Here is a 22,365-nt window from a genome sequence, read left to right as displayed (position 1 = left end):
CTATGTTTGATCTTGGTCCAGTTCCTGGCAGAGCTCCTGAAACCCGAGGAGCTCCCCCAGGGATAGGACTGCTATTCAGAGCAAGCCCCCGTCCGCCCACACCTGAGTGACGTTAATGGAGCTTGCTCTCGGGATGGGGAACCAACCTGGGAGGGGAGTTGGGAGTTCAGGCTCGCCTCGGGAGGGCAGACGGGCTGGAGGTTGACTCGGTCACCAGCGGCCGACGATTTCATCAGCCATCCTAAGTGTGAGGCCTCCATGAAAACGTAAACTACGGGATCAAAATGGAAATGGGACATGGGAAGCCATAGGATTAAGAAAAATGTATTGAGTCGGACGTGTGTGGGATGGGCTGCTGTCTTAAAAGAACTAATTTTGAGGGGATTGCTTTTACGTTTATTTATTTATTATTTTTATTTTATTTTTTAAATTTTTTTTACGTTTATTTTTGAGAGAGAGAGAGAGAGAGAGAGAGCACGAGCATGAGTGGGGGAGGGGCAGAGAGAGAGGGAGACAGAATCGGAAGCAGGCTCCAGGCTCCGAGCTGTCAGCACATGAGCCTGGAGATCATGACCTGAGCCGGAGTCGGACGCTTAACTGAGCCACCCAGGTGCCCCAATGTGAAGGGACTTTTTAAAAACCTGCGCAGAGATTCCGATAAGCCTGCTTTGAGGATCATGTTGTGTTGAGTCACTGACACTGAGAGTGGGAGCGGAGAGCTCTGCCCTGTGGGAGTATCCGGCCCTCCCGGCTGACCTGCGCACGAACTCCTCCCCCCGGGCGCACCTGACTGCTGGAGGCACGCGAGGTCTCTGCAGCTCCCTTCCGGTCCAGCCCAAGTACACGCAGACTTGGCGACGGCCGCGGGGCTGTTGGGCATCACATGCTTGGACGGGGAACCAGATGACTTCTATTCAAACTGCAGGCTGTCTGACATCTCCTCTCTGTAGGGGAGTGAGATTTCGCACCTTTTCCAGTGACTCCGTGTTAGTAGATGCGGACGAAGGGCAGAATTCACTTCCTAAAGTTAAGGCGTATCGAGTGATTTTTATCATCTCTTTATTCAGTACGTTTTAGAGTCACGCCAGGCCTCGGGCCCCAGATCTGTCCGCCATTCCGCCAAGTGTCATGGATGGGATCTTCAGTGCTGGGAAGGGCACCCTCCGAGGTCGCAGAATCGGCTCTCGTTTGGGAAAACGTGGGCAGTGCATTCGCTGTGCCCACAGCTCCAGGGCAGGTGCTCCCAGGACGGGTCGTTACTGCCGGCCATGTCCGCAGCCTCCTGCAGGGGGAGGCCAGGGCACTTCGATCGGGGAAGCGGGATCCAGAATTGCTGTCTGCCTGGCAGCCTAAAACGGCCTCCGCGGAGCCTGCCCAGAGCACGTTCAGGCGCCCCAACTGCACCTTGTTTATTTTTTCCCGAATCTGTATTGTCTTTCAAAGGAAAAGTTGGTGTCTTTGATTTTTTTTTAACCTTTGAGAATCATTTAGCTGTTCGCCCAACACATGTTTGAGCGTCTGCTCTGTGCCTGGCCCCGTTCCGGGCACGGGGACAGAGCAGCGAACAAAACAGCACATATCCCCGCCTGAGAGCTCACACTCTAGGGCTAGCTCCTAGAGCCAGGAAGTGGGTAGGTGGGTTAAAATAATGTGTTTGGAGTAAGACGGCGTGGGTTCAGACCCGGCCCTGCCACGCACACACCCGTGCGTGGCCAGGTTGGTCAGCCCCTCTGCACCTGCTTGCCCTATCTGTGAATAAGGGTGTCGACGCTGCCCTCAGAAGGCCCTTGTGAGGGTTCAGCATGTTAGTGTCTATGCAGCACTGTAAGGAGTCCCTGGCACATAGTAGGTGCCGAGTCCTTGGCACATAGTAGGTGCTGCTAGATGCCTGCCATTGCTGTTGTGACCCCAGGAGGGCATGAGCATCATGGGAGCAGAGGGAGGAAGGGAAGGGGGTGCCCAGCAGAGGCAGGGAGTTGCCATTCAGAAGGGTACATTGAGAGGTGCCCGTTGAGTAAAGCCTTGGAGGACATGGGGGGATGTGCACTGCGGGTTCCCTGGGAGGGCACTCTGTGTCCCGGGTCCCCCCGGGAGGGCACTCCGTGTCCCGGTTCCCCCCAGGAGGGCACACCGCATTCCGGGTCCCCCCGGGAGGGCAGTCCACTTTGGCACAGGCAGCGGGTCGGGGGGCAGGGACGGCCCCAGTCTGGAATGTCCACGGAACAGCATGGTGGGGGTGGAGTGAAGTCGGGGCGCCGGAGACTTGGCAGCCGGTGTGAGGACTGAGGCTGTCGAGCCGAGGGAGGGCAGGGGGTGGTGCACTCTGACTTACACTTTTGTAGCGTCACGGTGGCCGCTGGGTGGAGCGGACTGAGGCAGAAAACGGGGACGCTGGTTGGGAAAGGCGGGAGACGGTGATGCCACTGGCCACATTGGTCCCAGCAGAGGTGATGAGAGACGGGCAGGCACGGAATACAGCCTGGAGGAGGGGGTCTGGATGTGGGGCATGGGGGAGAGAAGCGGTGAAGGTGTCGCCACGCTGTCTGGCCTGAGCTGACGCGACGGAGCCACCGTTAACAAAATGGCAACAAAGTCTATGGACGCGGCAGGCCTGGGGGTGCCGGGGGCTCGGTTCTGGACACGTCAGACGTGAGACAGTGTGTTTGTTTCCTGGGGTAGCCATCGTGAAGCACAGACTGGGTGGTCTGAAACAGAAATGCCTCCTCTCACAGTCTGGAGGCCAGAAGTCTGAGGTCAGGGTGGCGGCCGGCCTGCCCTCCCTCTGGGACTCTGGGTCGAGTCCTTCCTTGCGTCTGCTGGCTGCCGGTGGTGGCCGTTAGTCTCTGGTGCCCCTTGGCTGCACCTGCCTCTGTCCAGTCTCTGCCCCTGGCCCCTGGCCTTCTTCCTGTGTGTCTGTATCTTCACATGGTGTTTTCCTCTTGTAAGGACCGCAGTCCTGTCGGATAACGGCCACCCTAATGACCTCATCTTAATGGCATCCGCAAAGACCCTGTTTCCAAGTCAGGTCACAGTCACAGGTTCTGGGGGGTTAGGATCGCGGTGTGACTTTCTGGGGGACACATTTCAACCCCTAACGGATGGCTGTTGGGCATCCAAGTGGAGGTGTTGAGCGGGGAAGGCCTGGGGGTGCCCGCGTGGGAGATGTAGGGGAGTCACGGGCGTGTGGAGGGCAAAGCCGTGAGACTGATGAGGTCGCTGCCACGGGGCGAGTGTGGCTGGTGCCTGGCGGTTGCAGGGCCAACCTGTGGGGGACTCCCGCACACGGGGCAGAGGAGAGGCACCCAGCAGTGAGACTGAAGTGGGCAGGCAGGAAGTCAGAGGAAAACTGGGAGCGTAGAGTCCCGGAATCCAGAACGAAGTCCGTATTTCCAGGACAGGGTGGCTGACTGGGCAAGACTCTGCTGAGGGAGGGGGTCAAGTGAGAGAAGCGTGGAAAACACTGGATTTGGCAAAACTGAGGGTTTTTCCCAGAGCAGCTGTGTAAGTGTTGAGAGAATTCTAGGTAAATACTTACCCACCTGGGTTATCTCATCAATAGCTTCTGTTTTTTTTTAAGGTTTGTGTATTAAAAAAATTTTTTTTAATGTTTATTTTCGAGAGAGAGAGAGACACACACACACACACACACACACAGAGTGTGAGTGGGGGAGGGTCAGAAAGAGAGGGAGACGCAGAATCCAAAGCAGGCTCCGGGCCCTGAGACGTCAGCACAGAGCCCGACACGGGGCTTGAACCCGCAAACTGTGAGATCATGACCTGAGCCAAAGTCGGACGCTTAACCGACTGAGCCCCCCAGGTGCCCCTCCCTGCTGTTAGCTTCTTAATGGACTGTTCAGATTTCAATTTCATAACGACCTTTAACACAAATTTCTCATTGATACAAGTTTTTTTCCAAGCAATACCTTGTTCTTGGTGCTTAGTTTTAGAAAGAATTCTTCGAGAGCATTGCCTTCTTCCAGTAACCTGATAGTTTCTATTTTTTCCCCTTCAAAATAAAAGCTGCAGATTCTCGTGGACACTGGAAGCAGCAACTTCGCCGTGGCAGGTGCCCCGCATTCTTACATAGACTCGTACTTTGACACGGAGAGGTGAGTGACGGGCGCGTGGCTGGGCGCGGCAGGGTTTCGGGGCACCGCGTGAATACTGAGCAGACACTGGCATAAGAGAAGCCGAAAGGCTGTGTTGTTTAAAGGGGGATCTGTGTATGTATGTATTCGTGTGTCTGTGTAGACATCTGCGTGTATATTTGTATGCCTAGGTATCTGTATATGTAGACCTGTGTGCATGCGTCTATTTGTGTAGACATTTGTGTATATGGCTGTGTGTATATTTGTGTGTGTACGTATTTCTGTGTATGTATGGACATTTGTATGATTGTGTGTATTTGTGTATATATGTATACGGTTGTATATATATCTATGTGTATGTATATGTGTATGTGTAGATGGGTGTGTATATTTGTATGTGTATATGGTTGTGTGTATTTGTGTGTATATATTTGTGTAGGTGTAGATATTGGTATATGGTTCTGTATGTACTCGTCTGTGTGTGTGGTTGTGTGTATTTGTATTTGTAGACATCTGTATATGTAGATATTTGTATATAATTGTGTGCGTATTTGTGTGTATGTGTAGATATTGCATACGTGTGTATGGTTGTGTATCTATTTGTGTGTATATGTATATGGTTGCATGTCCATTTGTGTGTGTATTTGTAGATATCTGTGTATGCATATATGGTTGTGTGTATGTGTAGACATGTGTGTATATGTAGATATCGTGTGTGTATGATTGTGTGTATATTTATATGTATCTAAATATTTGTGTGTGTAGATATCTGCGTAGGTGTGTATGGTTCTATATATGTGTATATGTGTATATAGTTGTGTATATATCTGTGGGTATGTGTATGTGGTTGTGTGTATATAGATGCACAGATATCTGTGTATGTGTATATGGTTGTATGTGTGTAGATATCTGTGCGTATGTGTATACGGTTGTGTGTCTATTTGAGCATATGGTGTGTGTATATCTGTGTATGCATATATTTGTGTATATGTATAGATATCTGTGTATGTATGTGTGTATATTTATGTATGTGAATATTTGTATATGTAGATAGCTACATACGTGTGTATAGTTGTGCATATGATTGTATATTCGTGTATATGTGTATATGGTTGTGTATATATCTGTGGGTATGTAGGTGTGTAGATATCTGTGTATGTGTATATGATTGTCTTTGTGTATATGTGCAGGTATCTGTGCAGATGTGTAAATAGCTGTGTGTATATTCATATGTGTGTATGGTTGTATGTATATGTATACATTTGTATATGTATAGATATCTGTGCATATGTATATATGGTTGTGTGTATATTTATGTGTCTATATGACTGTGTATCATTGTGTATATGTAGACATCTGTGTATATGTACGTATCTGTACGTGTCTATGATTATTGTATATTTATGTGTATGCATATGTTTTTGTGTTATGTGTAGATACCTGCATACGTTTGTATGGTTGTGTATGTATTTGTGTATATGGTTGTGTGTGTGTTTGTAGACATCTGTGTGTATGTAGATATTTGCATACGTGCATATGGTTGTGGGTCCCTTGTGTGCATGTGTAGACATCTGTGTGTATGTAGGTATTTGCATATGTGTATACGGTTGTGTATGTGTCGATCTCGCTGTGAGTATATGGTTGTGTGTTTTCCTGTGAGTCGTGTACTTGTCTGGGTATGCGTGTACACACAGGTATGAACTCCTGCCAGGGGAATCCATAGGAGGATTCTCCTATCCGCTGTGGTGCCTTCTCCTGGCATTGACTTGATAAAAATCTGAGTCAGCTGGCCTTTTTGTAGTCACACCCGGTTTGCAGACAGCACACCGTCCTCTGACGGTCCTTGAGCCCCTCTAGTCCTGATGTGGCGGGGGCTCGAGCCGGGAGGGGAGCGTCAGGCGTCAGCGTGAGGCTGTTCCGGACCGCGGCCTGGGCTTGCTCGGAGAGCCACCTTTGCTGTCCCGAAGTTCAATGGTGGTCAAGGTGTGGTTCACTGGGACCACTTCTGTGACTCGCTTAGAAAGGAGCACAGAACATTCAGTCTGAGGACAGGGCTCCAAGCCTGCCGTTGCGGGGCAGGCACCTGAGAACAGTGTGGAGCCTGGATGGCATCGGGCAGCCCCGGCTGGGCTCCCGGGACGGCCCCCAGGGCCTCGTGGCAGCGTTGGGCCCCAGAGGAGCCCACGGGGTCAGAGTCGCCGTCTTCTGGGTGCCATTGCTGCCCAAATGCCATGCACATTTCGATTTCACATCTCTTTTTGTGACCCTCAAGTTCAACCTTAAACAGAGAAAACGAATAAGGGGAATGCGGTTGGCTCTTCAGGCTGGTGAGCCGTTGCCTGACCCTGAGCTTCCACATTCAGTGCCCTGCTGCCCGTCCTCTACATGCCTCCCTGCTCACTTTCCTCGTCCGCAGTCTCTGTTCTCCCAGCTTTGGTTGAGGGAAAATAACAATTGGGAAGCTTCAGAAAACTGTGGGCGTCGATAGTGAGGCAGGAGACGTCGCCCCGTGTGGGAGAAGTGCCCGCCTGTCTTCTCCCGATGCCACAACTCGGTCTCCATTTTGGTGGCACTACAGATGTGGTCCTCTGTAGGCACAGCTGGAGAGCAGTGGTGGCAGGTGCTAGGCAGGCCTCGTGGGGCCACCAGATACCCCGTGGGCCCGTCCTTCGAAGAGCCTGTGGCTTAGTGTACGACCCCGTGCACCGAGAACCTGTCGTTACTGAAGTTCCGGGGCGAACTTCCCAGCCAGTGACTGTTTATGACAGAAGAAGACTTGTGGGTGCCCCAGAGCTTTTGCTGTAGCCACAGATGTGCAGCAGGGGGGCGTATGTGTGTGCACATGCGCGTGTGCACGGGGCTGGGGGCTACCCTCTGCCCTTTCCCCTTCTGATGGGCCGTCCATCCACATCCTCTGCCCCCAGCTGCTCAGTCTGGACTGTTTCGTCCTAGAGCAGGACTTGGACTTGGTCCAGACCTTGATTTTATTCACGTAGCACAGGAGGCCCAGGAGGCCAAGAGACTTGTCCAAGATCAAGCTTCTAGGTCAACAGTTCCTGAACCTTCAGCCCTGGCACACCCCCTTTTTCTAGCAAGTATTTGGGAATGCCCTGAATGAATTGGAAAGGCAGTATCGCTTACCTGCATGTGTTAAGTCTAGACGCCCCGGGACCGTACGGGGAGGATGGAAAGCGGTCATGTGGACAGAGGTGGTCGGTACCTTGGTCTGTGCACACTCTGGGTCGGCTGCAGTGGGAGGGCTGGGAGGTGGGGGCACACGAGGCTGTGAGCATCCCCGGGGGCCTTGCAGCAGCCAGTGCAGACGGGGAGAAAGAGGGTTGAAGTGGACTCAGACCCCCAGAGCGGCTTGGGTTGGTGACATGATTTAACAGGCGAAGAATCTTGGTAAAGTCCCTCCCCCAAAAGTGTCACCTTCCCCGGGTTGACTTGCGTTTCTGGAAAGTGCAAATGCGTATTAAAAATACGTAAAAAAATGTATCTGGGTGGCATAGCAACCTTAGCCCTCTGTCTTCTTCACACTGCAGGCTGTAGTCGCGACACGTACCTGGTGTCCCCACACCTACCCTGTGCTCAGAACACGCATGTGCAGCACACTCCCTATGCTCTGAACCTCGTATTCGAGGCTCAGCTGTGTCTTTAGTGGCTTTCCTCCCCTGGGGTAATTCTGGTTTTCATCACAGATCTGCAGACATGAGAGACAGTAGGAGAAAGTTCAGCAGAGTAAAGCCAACATTTGAGAGATGTGTGTACTCACATTAGATTCCAGGGTGCAATTTTTTTAAAAAAAAGTTTTTTTTAATGTTTATTTATTTTTGAAAGAGAGAGAGAGAGAGAGAGAGCACGAGCAGGGGAGGGGCAGAGAGGGAGACACAGACTCCGAAGCAGGCTCCAGGCTCCGAGCTGTCAGCCCAGAGCCCGACGCGGGGCTCGAACCCACGAACCGTGAGATCATGACCTGAGCTGAGATCAAGAGGCTGACGCTCAACCCACTGAGCCACCCAAGCGCCCCTCAGGTGTGCAGATTTAACCCTGTGGATGAGTGTTCCCTTCCCAGTGGGTAGACGGTAGGGCTTGGGCAAGCGCCCACAGCCAGGGATCAATAGAGGCCAAAAGAGCACTTTGCAAGCCAGTCCCTTCTGCCACGCACATGCAGTTATTGAAACCGCGGTAGGTCGCAGGCAACGTTACAAATACAGTGTACGGTATTTACCCGACCGTAGCCTGCGGGGGTCTTTTCTCGTTTACCTTTTGCTTTGTTCACGGTTTGGTCGGATGGTGGTCCCGTCTCAGGCTTCGGGAAGACACGTCTTTCTAACCTCGCCGCTAACCTTGCGGCCGGGTTCGTGGTCAGGCGGCAGATGTTTCTGTTTCTCATATTTAGGTGTTGAGCCTCGTTGAAGGTGAAACTCGTGAGAACGTCTGTAGCTCCCCCGGTGGCTAAGCCTTCCCTCCCGCTAACTAGCCCAGGAGGGCTGAGGGCTCTCTACCAGCTTTTGGGGCCCTCAAGGGTCTCCTGGGCTGTCCACACGTGGACGAGCAGAGATAACAGAACCTACCAGCGGGCGGGGGACGCCCCTGGCTCTGTCGCCCAGACCTGAGCGCACCTTCTTGGTTCACAGGTGATGCTGAAAAGTTCTCAGTACCCAGAAGACATCACCCACATTTTGGGCCTCTGGCCGGCCTTTTAAGAGGACTGTTCCGTGAAGCATCACATTTCTGAGTTTGGGGCCGGTTCTGCTCAGTCAGTGGTGTCCCTACTAACAGCGGGCGTCTGCAGGTTACGCACTCGCTCAGATTTACGCCAACGTCCTTTTCTCTCCCTTCCTCTGTGCCCCCCCGCCCCCCGCCCCGCCATGTTTCTCCCAGGCTTCTATTTGACGCAGATTTAATATTGGAAAGATAGGAGCATTTTCTGTGTAAATTATGTATTACTAATTTGCCTGTTGCTTTGAGCTGACTTTACAGTTGGCCTACGGTATGCTTTCCCCCATTGTATTTGATGGATGCCAAGAGAACGTTCTCCCTTCCCTTCTTAGTTTCTGACAAAGGGTTCTTTTCTGAGATGTAGCTGCCCGCTCTATGATGTTTCTGTGTTTGCCTGTCCCTCTGATCTCCCTCAGTTATAATAAGGTTCCTGGTTGGGTTTGTCAGCCTCTGATTCAAGTCCCCCAGTCTTTGGATATTCAGGTTTAATGCTTCCTGAAACATTTCCCAGTAATTGGAGCTTTGGCTTGGGGTTCTTTGACAAGAGTTCTTTGATTTATGGAATGAGCCGTCAGACTACCATTAATCATTTGTGTAGCTTTTTCCCATCAGAAGCCCTCCTTTCATGGTGGCAAACGTTCCGATGAATTTCTACATGGCAAAAAGAAGATTGTGTATTTCTTTAGATGTACTTCTTTTTTAGCCAATAAAATAGCCTCCGGCCAATTGGCTTGATTAAAGAGCCAACATACTCATTCCCCTGACCTTCTACTAATCTCTTCTGGAAATTAAACATCTTTCCATTAAAATGTCTCCTCCTCCCATACTCCATGCGGGGTGAAGCCCCCAGGGAAGTCGTGGCAAAGGAGCAGTCGATGCCTGTCGGTAGAATTAGGACGTTGGGGGACTACCGGTGACCAACTGAAGGAGGCTGAGCTGGACCCCTGATGCCCCCAAGAAATGCCTCATGTCTCCGTGTGCGACGATGCGGACATTTGATGATTTAGATCATTTCTCAAGCCCACCCATTGTTTGCCTGTCCCAGACGGGACTGTTGGAGCCCATAAGCTTTGGCCACTGTTGAGGGTGTTGACGAGTCTCCAGGATAGACAGGCTAGCTGAGCAGCCCCGAGGGCCATCAATGGCCCCACCCACTCTGGTCTGGTCACTCCCAGAGCCAGCAGAGAAGGGAAGGGAGTATCTGGTCACTTGGGCCAGCCCAGCAACCCCAAAGGTAGGTTCCAAACCCCCGAACAGGCAGAAGAGCCCCTGGCTGCATCTTCCGGAGGTTCCACGTTCCCGGGGTACAGTGGTTTAAGGGAACCAGATCAGACCTCAGGACCCCACTCTTCAATTCTGCCCTTACACCTTCTCTTTTTATGTCCTCTGAAAACAACAGGGGGTTTCTTTCAAAACACTACAATGTTCTGTGGCTCTTTTCTCCTCTGCTCATTGATTTCACTTTCCACTCCTGTGTTCGGGCAACACTCAGAGGCAGAATGCCTCCTGAACTGGGTTCCAAGTGGGTTTTTTTTTTTTTAATGTTTGTTTATTTTTGACAGAGAGAGGGGGGCAGAGCGTGAGTGGGGGAGGAGCAGAGAGAGAGGGAGACCCAGAATCCAAAGCAGGCTCTGGGCTCTGAGCTGTCAGCGCAGAGCCTGATGCGGGGCTCGAACTCACGAGTTGTGAGATCACGACCTGAGCTGAAGTCGGTCGCCCAACCAGCTGAGCCACCCAGGTGCCCCCGGTTCCAAGTGGGTTTTATTGCCGTGAGCAGACTTTTTCCTGGCTGACTGCATCCTTGATCGATTGGGGTTTCTGAGCGCCCAGAATGGATGCCACGGGAGGAGCCAATGTGGGGTTCTCTCTCCGTGTCGCTAATTAGTGAGCGGAGCCCTTGAGAGCCACAGCATTTTAGTGCCAACGAGTAGGATGTGAGAGCATGAAGACGGAGGAAGACTTTTCTTTTTTAATTCAGTCCGGAAACTATGTGTCCATAACCCTCAGAGTTGCTTACCATTCATCCCTGAGGTGTTTGCCCTTTGAGGTTCGTTTTGGGGAGCTCAGACAGCATGCATTTACTTTTTTCTCGCATTGTCCACAGCTGTGCTTTCTACAGGGGTGACTGCTAGCCGCATGTGGCTGTTGAAAATACGTAACGTTAGGTGAAATGTTTACCTCTTCAGTCACCCTGTAATCGTAATTTACCACTCAGTGGCCCCTACGGCTACCATGTTGGACAGCACCGATTTGTATTATTTCCATCACTGCGGCCAGTTCTGTTGGCCTGCACCTCTCTAGGACACAGAAGAACTCTGCCTTTAGACACCAAGCCCCCTCCGCCGCTCCTGACCACCTTAACCAAGCCGTTCGACAGACTAACCCCCTTTCCGAGGGATGGCTGGACTTCCAAATGAGACCGTTTTGGGAATTCAGGAAGAGTAACTCTGTAGGAGCGTTTTCAGGGAACAAAAATTCTTACCTCTTCTAATAGTAGTTCCTAGATTGAATAAAGATAGCAAGTGATTAGATCATTATAATAATGGCAGCTATTTTTGTTGCGTACCTGCTCTGTCCCAGGGACTTTGTTCTAAACGCTTTCCAGTATTAACTCTTGTTTCTCAAACTTAAACCACCGCACGAGGTGTGGTGCTATGTTGTCTCCTCTCAGCCAGAGGCACAGAGAGGTTAAGCAACCTGGCCCATATCACACAGCTAATAAGCGGTTGAACGCAGTCAGCGTGACATCACCTGCCTCTCAGCTCTGCGGGTGGCACTGAAATATCCAGAATGCCTCCCCCATGAGGGGAGTAGCAAGCTGGTCAGGATAGTGTAGAAAACACGCCAAATACATGTAAGAGGCTGGCTCAGACTCCGACGATATTAGCAAATTCTAATAAGTGTTCTGTACTCTGGGCACAGTGGAAATAAAACAACTTCTCAAAAGACAGTTGTGGTACTTCAGGTGGTTTTGGGGAGATAACTGATCATTTAACATTTATTAAGGCAGGCTTTTTATTTTATTTCTAAATTTTTAGTTTTTCATTTATTTTGAGAGAGAGAGAGCGTGAGCAGCAGAAGAGCAGAGAGAGAAGAGACGGAAGAAGAGAATCCCAAGCACGTTGTGCCCTGACAGTGCGGAGAGCCCGACTCGGGGCTCGATCTCATGAACCCGCGAGATCTTGCCCTGAGCCGAAGTCAGACGCTTCACTGAGCCACCCGGGCGCCCGAGATAATTAATCTTGTAGATCGGAAGTTGGCAAACCAGGACCCGCAGGCTACAACCCAACCTGCTGTTGTGTTTCTGTTCATAAAACGTTACTAGAATACAACAGCGCCTTGTTTATGTACCGCCTGTGGCCTCCGTCCTCATTAGATTTGCATAGCTGGGGAGTTGGAACAGATCACATGACCCACCAAAGGTAAAGCACTTGCTTTCCAGCCCTTTCCAGAAACAGTGTGCTGACCCTGGAGTGGATCCTAGGTAGCCGCTCTCGTTAGCAGTGGTGGATTTGCGGACTCGAGGAATGACCCGAGATTGTCAGCAGGGCCCGAATAATTCAGTGGTTTCGTTGCGGGTCACCGTCGCTGCGTGCAGCCCCTGCTACACGTCAGGCACACCTGAATTAGTGCTGGCGGTAAACTGGGCGTTACAGCAACCCTCGGGTGCCCGCGTCTCAGCGACCTGACTGCCTTACACGTGCGACTTCTGATGGGTCCCCTAGTTCTCCGCGTGCGTGGACCCCTCCCCCCTCACTCTTCTGTGTTCTCCCTTGTCAGGAGACAGGTGCACACGAGGTGGTCACTTAATGCTGCCGCCCCTTAGAGATCATGGCAGAGCGATCTAAGAGGGCAAATATCAAAAGCAGCCATTCTGTACAGTTTGTATCCCGTTACGAAGTTAACGGAGATCCAATTTCTCCAAAAATCTTCTGCCCGTTTGTAAAGTTCATTATTTGAGAGAGAGAGGGCACTCCCACGCATGCCAGCAGGGGAGGGGCAGAGAGAGAGGGAGAGGGAATCCCAAGCAGGCTCCACACTGTCAGCACGGAGCCCGACGCGGGGCTCAAACCCGCGAAGTGCGAGATCGTGACCTGAGCAGAAATCCGGAGTCAGATGCTTAACTGACTGAGCCACCCAGGTGCCCCGTGTCTGCCAGACATTTAAAAAATAACTCTTTTTTTTTCTGATTGTGGAAGTGAAGTATGCAGAAATTGTAGATGGGCCTAAAAAACAAGGGGAGTCTCCCCTACAAACCCCACCACCCAAGGGAGCCACCAACATTTTTCTTGTACCTTATTCCTGTGTCGTTGAAAATGACTTAGTCTGTTTCGGTTTTATGTAATATTCCATCATAGAGATACAGTATGGTTCGCTAAACTGTTTCCTTTTTACTGGGCGCTTAGGTTGTTTCCAACCATTTGCTATTATAGATAAAACATAATGGCTGTCTTTGTACCTGAATCTCCACCTGCATCATGGGCGTTTCCTTAGGATCAAATTCTCAGAAGCGCGATTACCGATTACCGAATTAAAAACTGTCAAATAGGGGCGCCTGGGTGGCGCAGTCGGTTAAGCGTCCGACTTCAGCCAGGTCACGATCTCGCGGTCCGTGAGTTCGAGCCCCGCGTCGGGCTCTGGGCTGATGGCTCAGAGCCTGGAGCCTGTTTCCGATTCTGTGTCTCCCTCTCTCTCTGCCCCTCGCCCGTTCATGCTCTGTCTCTCTCTGTCCCAAAAATAAATAAACGTTGAAAAAAAAAATTAAAAAAAAAAAACTGTCAAATATATTTAAAGCTTAAGAGATGTGCGCACCACCCCCCATCCCAGCCCCCACCCAAAAGAGGTCATATCATCTTCGATTTAACTTCCTTCCTGACCTCAGGCAAGACTGCATTAGTCCATGTAATCTTACAACAAGGACTGAGTGTTCAGTGATAAATCAGCGAAATAAAAACCATAGGCAAATGGGGGCACTTTCCACTGATCTGTTTGGTGATTTGACACTTCTCTGAGGAAGTGGACAGTTTTCCTAGGGTGAGTGTGGTGTGAATGCTCAGATATTTGCCTGGAGACATTCTTTGGGTCCTTTGCTGTAAATCAGCAGTTTTTAAACTCAGCTGGGTAAGAGAATTACCTTACAGGTTGGGAAACCACAGGGCCTTGACACCTGCCGTCCTCCCTTCCGAATGTCCTTCCTATGTGGCTCCTTGTCTTTGTGCATGTCTCACACACATGTGGTTGCTTTGCAGACGCCTGGGTCACCTCCACGTCACTGCCAACCCCCCCCCTCCCCCCACCGATTTATTCTCTGGAGAGTCCTTAACACTCTTTATCACCACTTGGAATTTTGTGTATTCGTTTGTTTACTGTCGGTCTCCCCAAGGGCAGGATTCTCCTCTGCCATGACCATCGTCTGAATCCCTTCATGTTTTGGTATCCCCCATATTTTGGTACGAGTATAATGAGCTTTGGAGCCTTGGGGACAGCCTGGAGAAGGAGCCTGTGACATCAGGAGGAAGGCCGTGGAGGTGGAGGGGATCACTTGGTATTTTCACACTGATTGTACATGTGAATCTGAACCCCGGGCCACTGCCCGCGGCCCCTCCCTGTGTCACAGAGAAGCCACTGCAGGGCCCCTGTGAAGCCAGAGGGCCAGGCAGGTGCCCAGGTTTGATTTCTGCCTTCAAAGGCTCATCCAGTTAAGTAAAGCCCCTGACTTACTGGCTTCACAGGGGCAGATGTCGACCCCGGTACCTCCCTCACACGTGGCACGGAACCACTGCCACCCAAACGTTAGCGATCGTGTCTTGTGGGAAATGCCGCTTCGTCAGCAGGGCCACTGTTAGTCCTGAAGAGTTGACCGTCAGAGCCCCCCCCGGCGCTTAGCACAGCGGTCTCCGCCACGGGGACCGGCCGCCGTGTCAGCACGCGGGTTCACAGACGAATACGATGCCTTCCCTCGTGTTCCGCCAGGTCCAGCACGTACCGCTCCAAGGGCTTTGACGTCACTGTGAAGTACACGCAAGGGAGCTGGACCGGCTTCGTGGGGGAGGACGTGGTCACCATCCCGAAAGGCTTCAATGGCTCATTTCTTGTCAACATTGCCACCATCTTCGAATCCGAGAACTTCTTTCTGCCCGGCGTCAAATGGAACGGGATTCTGGGACTCGCGTATGCTGCCCTGGCCAAGGTAAGGCCGGCGTGGACCTGGGTGAGTCAGAGGGGGGACGCGTCTGGGGCCAGTGCTCGGACGGGCGGCGGGTGGGTCCGGGCCGCGGGGCACAGGCGGTCCGTGAGACTCCCGTGGTGGAAGCAGACCGTGGTCACACAGCGCATCGTGTTTCTGGGCATCTGTGAAGCTTAAGGTAAACGGTGCAGTCCTTCGAACTTTCCTGCCAAGATACACCCAAAGCGTTACTTTCCCTCTTTTGTCTTGGTTCTGCCTGTTTTACTTCTGCAGTGTAAAAATGTTAACAGAACCTGAATCACTTGAATTATGGTGGTGAGGGGTTTTTCTTCGGGTAGGGTCAAAAGAAAACACATTTTTTTTTTTTTTAACATTTATTTATTTTTGAGACCGAGAGAGACAGAGCATGAACGGGGGAGGGTCAGAGAGAGAGGGAGACACAGAATCGGAAACAGGCTCCAGGCTCTGAGCGGTCAGCACAGAGCCCGATGCGGGGCTCGAGCTCACGGAGTGCAAGATCATGACCTGAGCCGAAGTCGGATGCCCAACCGACTAAGCCACCCCGGCGCCCCCAAAAAGACATTTATTAAACTCCCACCTTCGCGTGGAGACACGGAGCCTGCAGGAGGTCCTGAACCTCAGCCGGGAGGCTCCCCACCACGGAGGAGAGTGTCGTGCTTTCTTGCTGTGGCTGCAGACGCCCCTGTGGAGCCCCCCCTCCCAGAGCCCGAGTGGGCCCTGAACGCACATCCTAGGGACCGCCAGCCAGTGGCCCAGGAGGCGCGGGGGGAAAGCGTGGAACCCTCGCTCTCTTCAGCATCAGAACCTGCACAAAATGGGAAGGACAGAATTGAATGTTCTCCAAACATTTGGACTCAGGCCGGCCCAAAGGAAGGGACGTTGGTGTGCAGGAGTGTGGGGGGGCGGGCTTGCTCACAGGCCCGGGGATTTCCACCAGGAAGGGAGCCAGAGGCCAGCAGATTAGGACCCAGGGTGTGCCCGGGGCTCGGGCTGTGCACACCTGAGCAAAGCGGGAGGTCACCCCACCTAGTCTGCTGTGGGCACCGCACCTTGCCCTGCTCATTGTTCAGTTCCAGGCTTGGAGCCAGAGCGGAGTGTGAAACCACAAGGCGCACGCATGTGGGACCTACCCACCCAGTAACGGCAGAGCCCCCCGTGGTCCATGAGGGCCCAGGAGGGGAGGCCTATTTTCTCTCCCTGCAAGGACGTTTATTCCAGCCCAAGCCCACTAGTAAACGGTGCAGGGGGCGGGGGGGGGGGGGCCGGGGGGGGGGGGGGCAGCAGGGAGGGGTCGGGGGAGGTTCCCAACCCTGTGGCTTCTCAAGGAGAGACAGCCCGTGAGGCACATCACAGGATGTTGGTTCCCTTGAATCTCGAGACCTCCCCATGAGGCCAACTTTGGAAGGCCGTGTTCTCCCATTTTATGGCTGTGCAGACCGAGGGTCAGAGAAGCTTACCTTCCTTGCGCAGAGCCCTTCTGCAGACCCCGAGGGGTTCTGGAGCCCCCTTTTTCTCTCGTACTGTGTGGGGAGCTTAATGGGAAACCTGCAGACTCTTGACCTACATTCCTTTTTGTTAAGTTTATTTTTATTTATTTTGAGAGGTAGAGAGGAGGGGGAGGAGCAGAGGGAAAGAGAGGATCCCAAGCAGGCTCCCAGCTGTCAGCACAGAGCCCCACGCAGGGCCCGATCCTATGAACCACGACGAGATCAAGAGTCCTACACACAACCGACTGAGCCACCCAGGCGCCCCAATCACCTGCCTTCCGAAATACGATTTCCCTGACAGCGTGACCAAGGACAAACCATTCCCTGTTTACCTGACATTGACCGCGAAAGGTGTGTGCCCAGTTGGCGTCATGGCGGATCATTTGGAGGATGGTAGAATGAAGCTGAATTTCCCGGAATTGACAATGTTGATAATAAACTTCCTGGGAAGTAATGACTCCGGGGTCCCTTTGGGTGTCCGGACTCCCCACGTGACCTTTTTGTGCGTGAAATTCCAAGATTACCAGCGATGGGGTCCCGTCCCAGCCTGGGGGAGACAGTCGCGGGATGGGTGGGGCGAGGCGCGTGGCGGGAGACCCGTGCCAGGCGGCGCAGTCTGGATTGGGGTCTGGAAGAGACTGGCCGAGCCACTCAGCGGCCACCACAGCGTGTGGTGTCTCGGTCCCCCTACACGCCTCCTGGATCCGGTGCTTTTGGTTGATCCTGGCACCTGTATGTTTTTAAACCTCAAGAGGGATCCTGAGGCGCCGTCCTTCTGAAAAGTGACTCGACAGAGTAACAATGGATCCCTTGCCGGGCACCAGGCACTATTCCAAGCCCTTTGTGCGTATGGACCCATTTGAGTCCCACGACAGCTCTAGGAGGCTATTATTTTCCCATTTTCCAGATAAAGAAACAAAGGAACAAGTCACACGGCTGGCAAGGGATGGAGCCAGGATTTAGTTCCAGGCAGCGTTTATTTACTTCGCTGCCTCCCGTGTGGGTGACCGGAGGCACGGTGGCCTGGGTCAGCACCACACCCGGCCTCCTGCGGGAGGGGACTTTGTCTCTCCGACATCGACCCAGATGCCAAGTCCTCTGCCCACCTCGCGTACAGAGATCGTGCCGACTCCTGGCAGAGAGTCGTGGAAGCAGGACTAGGAGGCCAGAGACAACAGAGTTAAATACGTGGGAAGATTTCTCTTTGCCAGCGGGCTCTTCTCCTACTCCCTCCAGAATTTCAGTTTTAATTCTTACAGGCAGCAAATAGTTCTGACGGTGACCGTCGGGGGTCAGAATGTGCCAATGGCACCTGTGCCACCACAGGCGAGTTTCCGTCAAGAACCAACAACTCCGAGGGGCGCCTGGGTGACTCGGTCGGTTGAGCGCCTGCCTCTTGGTTTCGGCTCAGGTCATGATCTCACGGTTTGTGGGTTCGAGCCCCGCGTCGGGCTCTGTGCTGACCCCTGTGGAGCCTGCTTGAGATTCTCCCTCTCTCTCTGCCCTTCCCCAGCTTGCCCTCTCTCTCTCTCTCTCTCTCTCTCTCAAAAGAAATAAACTTAAGAAACTAACAACTCCAAGTGATTGGTATCTCCCAGTTGTCAAAAATCTGCCCGGAGGTCCCTGACCTGCCCTGAGACCACCAGGGGGAGGCCCACCCCCAGCTCAGAGCTGCTCGCACACCGTGCCTCTTCCTCTGAGTCCTGGAGACTTGGGGGTGCCCAAGTGACTGCCAGCTCCACGGGGAGGGAGGCACGGGCCGCTTGGGCCCAGCAGGGAATAGGGGCTTTTCAACCTGAGGATCCCAGGACTGTCCCTTCCCTGCTGCTTTCCTGCTCCCCGGCGTTCAGTGGGTGCTGTGATCAGAGATGTCTCGCGGCGCGCCAGACGACCGTGGCTGAAAGGAGTGAGTGACGTTTTCTGAAGCCACAAAGGCCGCACCTGGAGACCGCTCTCTTGTTACTCTGAGATGGCCATGATTAGAGTTCACCGCCCATCTCGGCGACCTACTTCCACGTCTCACCCCTGCCTCCCGGAAGGTCGTGGTGACGAGTGAGACGGCGTCATGGTTGCTCTACAGCTACCCTCTTCTTTTTGCGTGCCGTCCCCGCGCAGGGGCCTCGCTGATCTACCGTATCGCTCCAATTTTAGAAATGCTGTCTTATTTTTACAACAGAGCCGCTCCAGCGGGGAAAATGCCGCCTGGTGGGAAGTCTGTTGTAGGCTTTTGTGAATTACTGCAGCTTGTTTGTGGTTTAGCCATGAGACGAATTAGGAAAATGGTTGGTACGTCACGCGTGGTGTCTGCTTTGGGTCACTCATCTGTGCCATCATCGTTTTCCCTCCTACAGCCGTCAAGTTCCCTGGAGACATTCTTTGATTCTCTGGTGGCACAAGCAAGTATCCCCAACGTCTTCTCCATGCAGATGTGTGGGGCGGGACTGCCCGTCGCTGGATCCGGTACCAACGGAGGTAGTCTTGTGGGTATCTTTTAGTCTTAAAGGGGGGGAAAAAAATCACAAATCAATCGGGCAGTTTTTTCTGTTTCATTGACACCCTGATAGGAATAGTAGACGTGGGCGCATGCAGAAGTCCTGTGGAATTTCGATAACCTTTGTTCTAGAACCTTTAGAAAATGGATGCAATTGGGAATTATTTTTATCTTTCCTAATTACCTTGCCATCCAAACGCTGATGATTGTCATTGCTTCCCCCAAATCCATTAAAGCTTCTTAAAAAAAATTTTTTTTTTCTTTGAAGGGTAACAGTTTTTGGCGGGTTGGGGAGGGGCAGGTGAGGAACCGTAGGGGGTGCGGTGAGCGGGCTTTTCTCTGCCTTGGGGAAGCAGAGGGAAATGCTGGTGATGTCATCAGTGCGGTGGGGAGACAGGCACACCTGCATATCCTTTGTCTCTCTGTGCGCACACGTGCGCACACAGCGGAAAGCTTTCTATTAGACAGATCAAAGCCATCAGCGCTGTGGATATGCTGTGGCCTGGGCGTCCCCTCAATGAGCCCTGCACCCCGATGTCTAAAGCAGGAGGTGACAGGGACGATGTACAAGAAGGGCACCTCAGGGCACGTGCCCACAACCCCTCTAATCGAAGCAAGCCCAGTTGCTTTCGTTTGCTAACAGTACACACAGTCTTTTTTTTTTTTTTAACGTTTATTCATTTTTCGATAAAGACAGAGCGTGAGTGGGGGAAGGGCAGAGAGAGAGGGAGACACAGAATCCGAAGCAGGCTCCAGGCTCCGAGCTGTCAGCACAGAGCCTGACGCGGGGCTCGAACTCATGGGCCGTGAGATCATGACCTGAGCTGAAGTCGGACGCCCAACCGACTGAGTCACCCAGGCGTCCCAAGTACACACGATCTTAATACCTTATGTACCCCCTTTTCTGGACAGAGGGCAGCCTAGGATTCATGGGGCAATGTTTTATAGTTTGACAGCATGCAGTTTTGGGTAGGGAAGCTCTTTTGTTCTGCTTTCCACGCACAATTGTAAGACAGTAAGTCTAAGTCCTCTGAGGAACTAAATTCCGTCAATCAACGCAGTTAACTATTTCGCTTCATGTGTTTGGAGGAAGCGAAGTCTCGAGACCATAAGGCTAAATTGTATGTACTTCCTTTACATAATGGAAACCCCGAGAGCATCTCGATTAAACTAGGGTATGATATTGTTGGACCTTTGGATACATGGCCCCCAAACGTTCCCTGTTTAATTTTCAAGCATATCTATCTGTTTTGTAACATCACAATAATGTGAAGGTACTGATCCCAGTGAGGATTCACCTTCTGATCGCATGCTTTCTCTGTGTAATGTGTTGCTATGCCTACGTATTTTTTCTTACCCCCGTAAATATTTTTCTTCTCAGGTCCTGGGTGGAATTGAACCAAGTTTGTACAAAGGAGACATCTGGTATACCCCTATTAAGGAGGAGTGGTATTACCAGATAGAAATTCTGAAATTGGAAATTGGAGGCCAGAGCCTTAATCTGGACTGCAGAGAGGTATTTGCACCGTGATCTCTTTGTGTCTACCCCTGTGTGGCTGGGTCGCTTAAATACTACCGCTGGGACCCGAACAGAAAAATAGAAGGTCCGTTACGTTACAAGATAAATCATAGATTCATTACATTAAAAGTTACAGGGCCTTTGTGTATGATAATGAACTCCTCCTTCCAGAAAATTTGTTTCCTTCCAGTCACTTGGCTTCGCAGGGGAAAATTAGCATAAAATGGTGTGTGCGGAGGACTGTCCCAAGGGCCACGTCTTTCACTGTTCGTCTGGGCCTGCTGGTGACTGGACTGTGTTGAAGAGAATGGAATAAGCAGGTTTCGTCAGTGCGACGGGGAAAGGCGGCCGGGGGGCGGCGGGGGGGGGGGGCGGGAAATAAACAAAATGAAACCCAGATCATCAGCTTAATCCCCCATTTCCCCCCCCCCCCCCGCCCTCCCCATCACCCAGCTGTCACTCGAGGGGGCGCACCTCGCCTGTCCTCGCGGGAGGCACACGTGTAGAGCTGGGGCACCAAGTCACGTATGAGCCGTATTCACACCCTGTCTGCGTTTGGCTCCTTTGTGGCCACGATGGCATTATGAGGAGGACAACGTGACGAGGTTGGCCTGGTTTGTAGAATGTTCAGGATGAAAAATACAAAACCAAACGAGCTTTCAGAATGGTTTATAAAAACCACAGCATTTCATTAAATCCCCACCTGCCATCGCTTCCTTACGGTCTGTGCCTTCTGCCACCAGTTCCCAAACGCACACCCGTCAGAGCTCGATAAAGCGGTGCTCCCTTGCACTGCGATAGGCCCCAAAGCCGGGTTTGTCGTCAGAGACCCTTATCTGCCATTAAAGAATCCAGCGGTAGAACCAAATGGGAGGGCCTACAATAAAATACAAATTCCACATGTGGGTGTGAGATCCTTTTCCTGACCGTGGCTGTGCTTCCGTCAAATGCAGGTAGCGGGTGTCTGTTAAATAAAGACTCTCTGTCCTTCTCTTTCTCCATTTGTGGGATAACACTTGACTTTGTAGGATTTGTATACGTGGTAATTAACATGTCGCGCCCGTCTGGAAAGACAAGTGGGTCTTTGCCCTCGGGGGCTCCTCCAAGGACATTTGAGCGCCCCCAAATGGGGGAATTTCTGCATGGAGAGAGCTGTGGACGGCGGTCACGTCACTTCCTTTTCCTGGCCTCAGTTTCCTTATCCGGGAAGTGAGCATTTGGGCTGGTGTCCAAGTTCCAAGAATAGGAAAGGAATTTAGCCACCAGTGAGGGACCACTGCTGCCTGAATGCGTATGTAGCAATGACAGCAATAGCAGGCTGCAGCCACGCATCGATTATGGAGTTTCATGTCTGTGCCTTTTCCCCGCCAACTCTCCTCTGTTCTAGTACAATGCAGACAAAGCCATCGTGGATAGCGGCACCACACTTCTGCGCCTGCCCCAGAAGGTGTTTGATGCGGTTGTTGAAGCCGTGGCCCGCACGTCTCTGGTGAGTCCTCGGGGCGCTGATAAATCTCGGGGACCGCCAGGTCATGACCACGTGCTGAGGGGTACTGCTTTGTACTCCAGTAGTCGTCATCCGAGGATTTTGAGGGGTTGGGTTTTTTTTTTTTTTTTTAACTATGACTTATTAAGTTCACAGTCTTACTCTTAACCAGCAAAGAATTTCTTCACTTTAACCTCAGAGGACTTGGATTTGAAGGTGCAATGCTGTTTAGTGTTTCAAATAATAGTGTAGTGGGTATAGGACTTTTTTTTTTTTAATCTAAGAAAAAAAAATCCACTTGGTAATACTCTATATTAAAGTACATTGTAGACCAAGGATATATTTGCAGCCTGTAAAGAAA

General features: G+C 51.9%; 1 protein-coding gene across 1 annotated transcript in view; it reads left to right on the top strand.

Annotated features, from left to right (window-relative positions):
• Nucleotides 1-22,365, top strand: part of BACE2 (beta-secretase 2) — a 53,118-nt gene that overhangs the window by 1,475 nt on the left and 29,278 nt on the right. Inside the window, exons 2-6 of the mRNA XM_040484970.1 lie at nucleotides 4,021-4,109; nucleotides 14,787-15,003; nucleotides 18,860-18,988; nucleotides 20,381-20,515; nucleotides 21,906-22,007. Coding sequence (XP_040340904.1) covers nucleotides 4,021-4,109; nucleotides 14,787-15,003; nucleotides 18,860-18,988; nucleotides 20,381-20,515; nucleotides 21,906-22,007 — 672 coding nt within the window. The remainder of the gene's footprint in view (nucleotides 1-4,020; nucleotides 4,110-14,786; nucleotides 15,004-18,859; nucleotides 18,989-20,380; nucleotides 20,516-21,905; nucleotides 22,008-22,365) is intronic.

Source organism: Herpailurus yagouaroundi, unplaced genomic scaffold, assembly GCF_014898765.1.
Source record: "Herpailurus yagouaroundi ecotype Mexico unplaced genomic scaffold, PumYag 162, whole genome shotgun sequence".
NCBI lineage: Eukaryota > Metazoa > Chordata > Mammalia > Carnivora > Felidae > Herpailurus > Herpailurus yagouaroundi.
The sequence above is the reverse complement of the archived record's forward strand: the minus strand, read 5'-3'. Positions and strand labels throughout refer to the sequence as shown.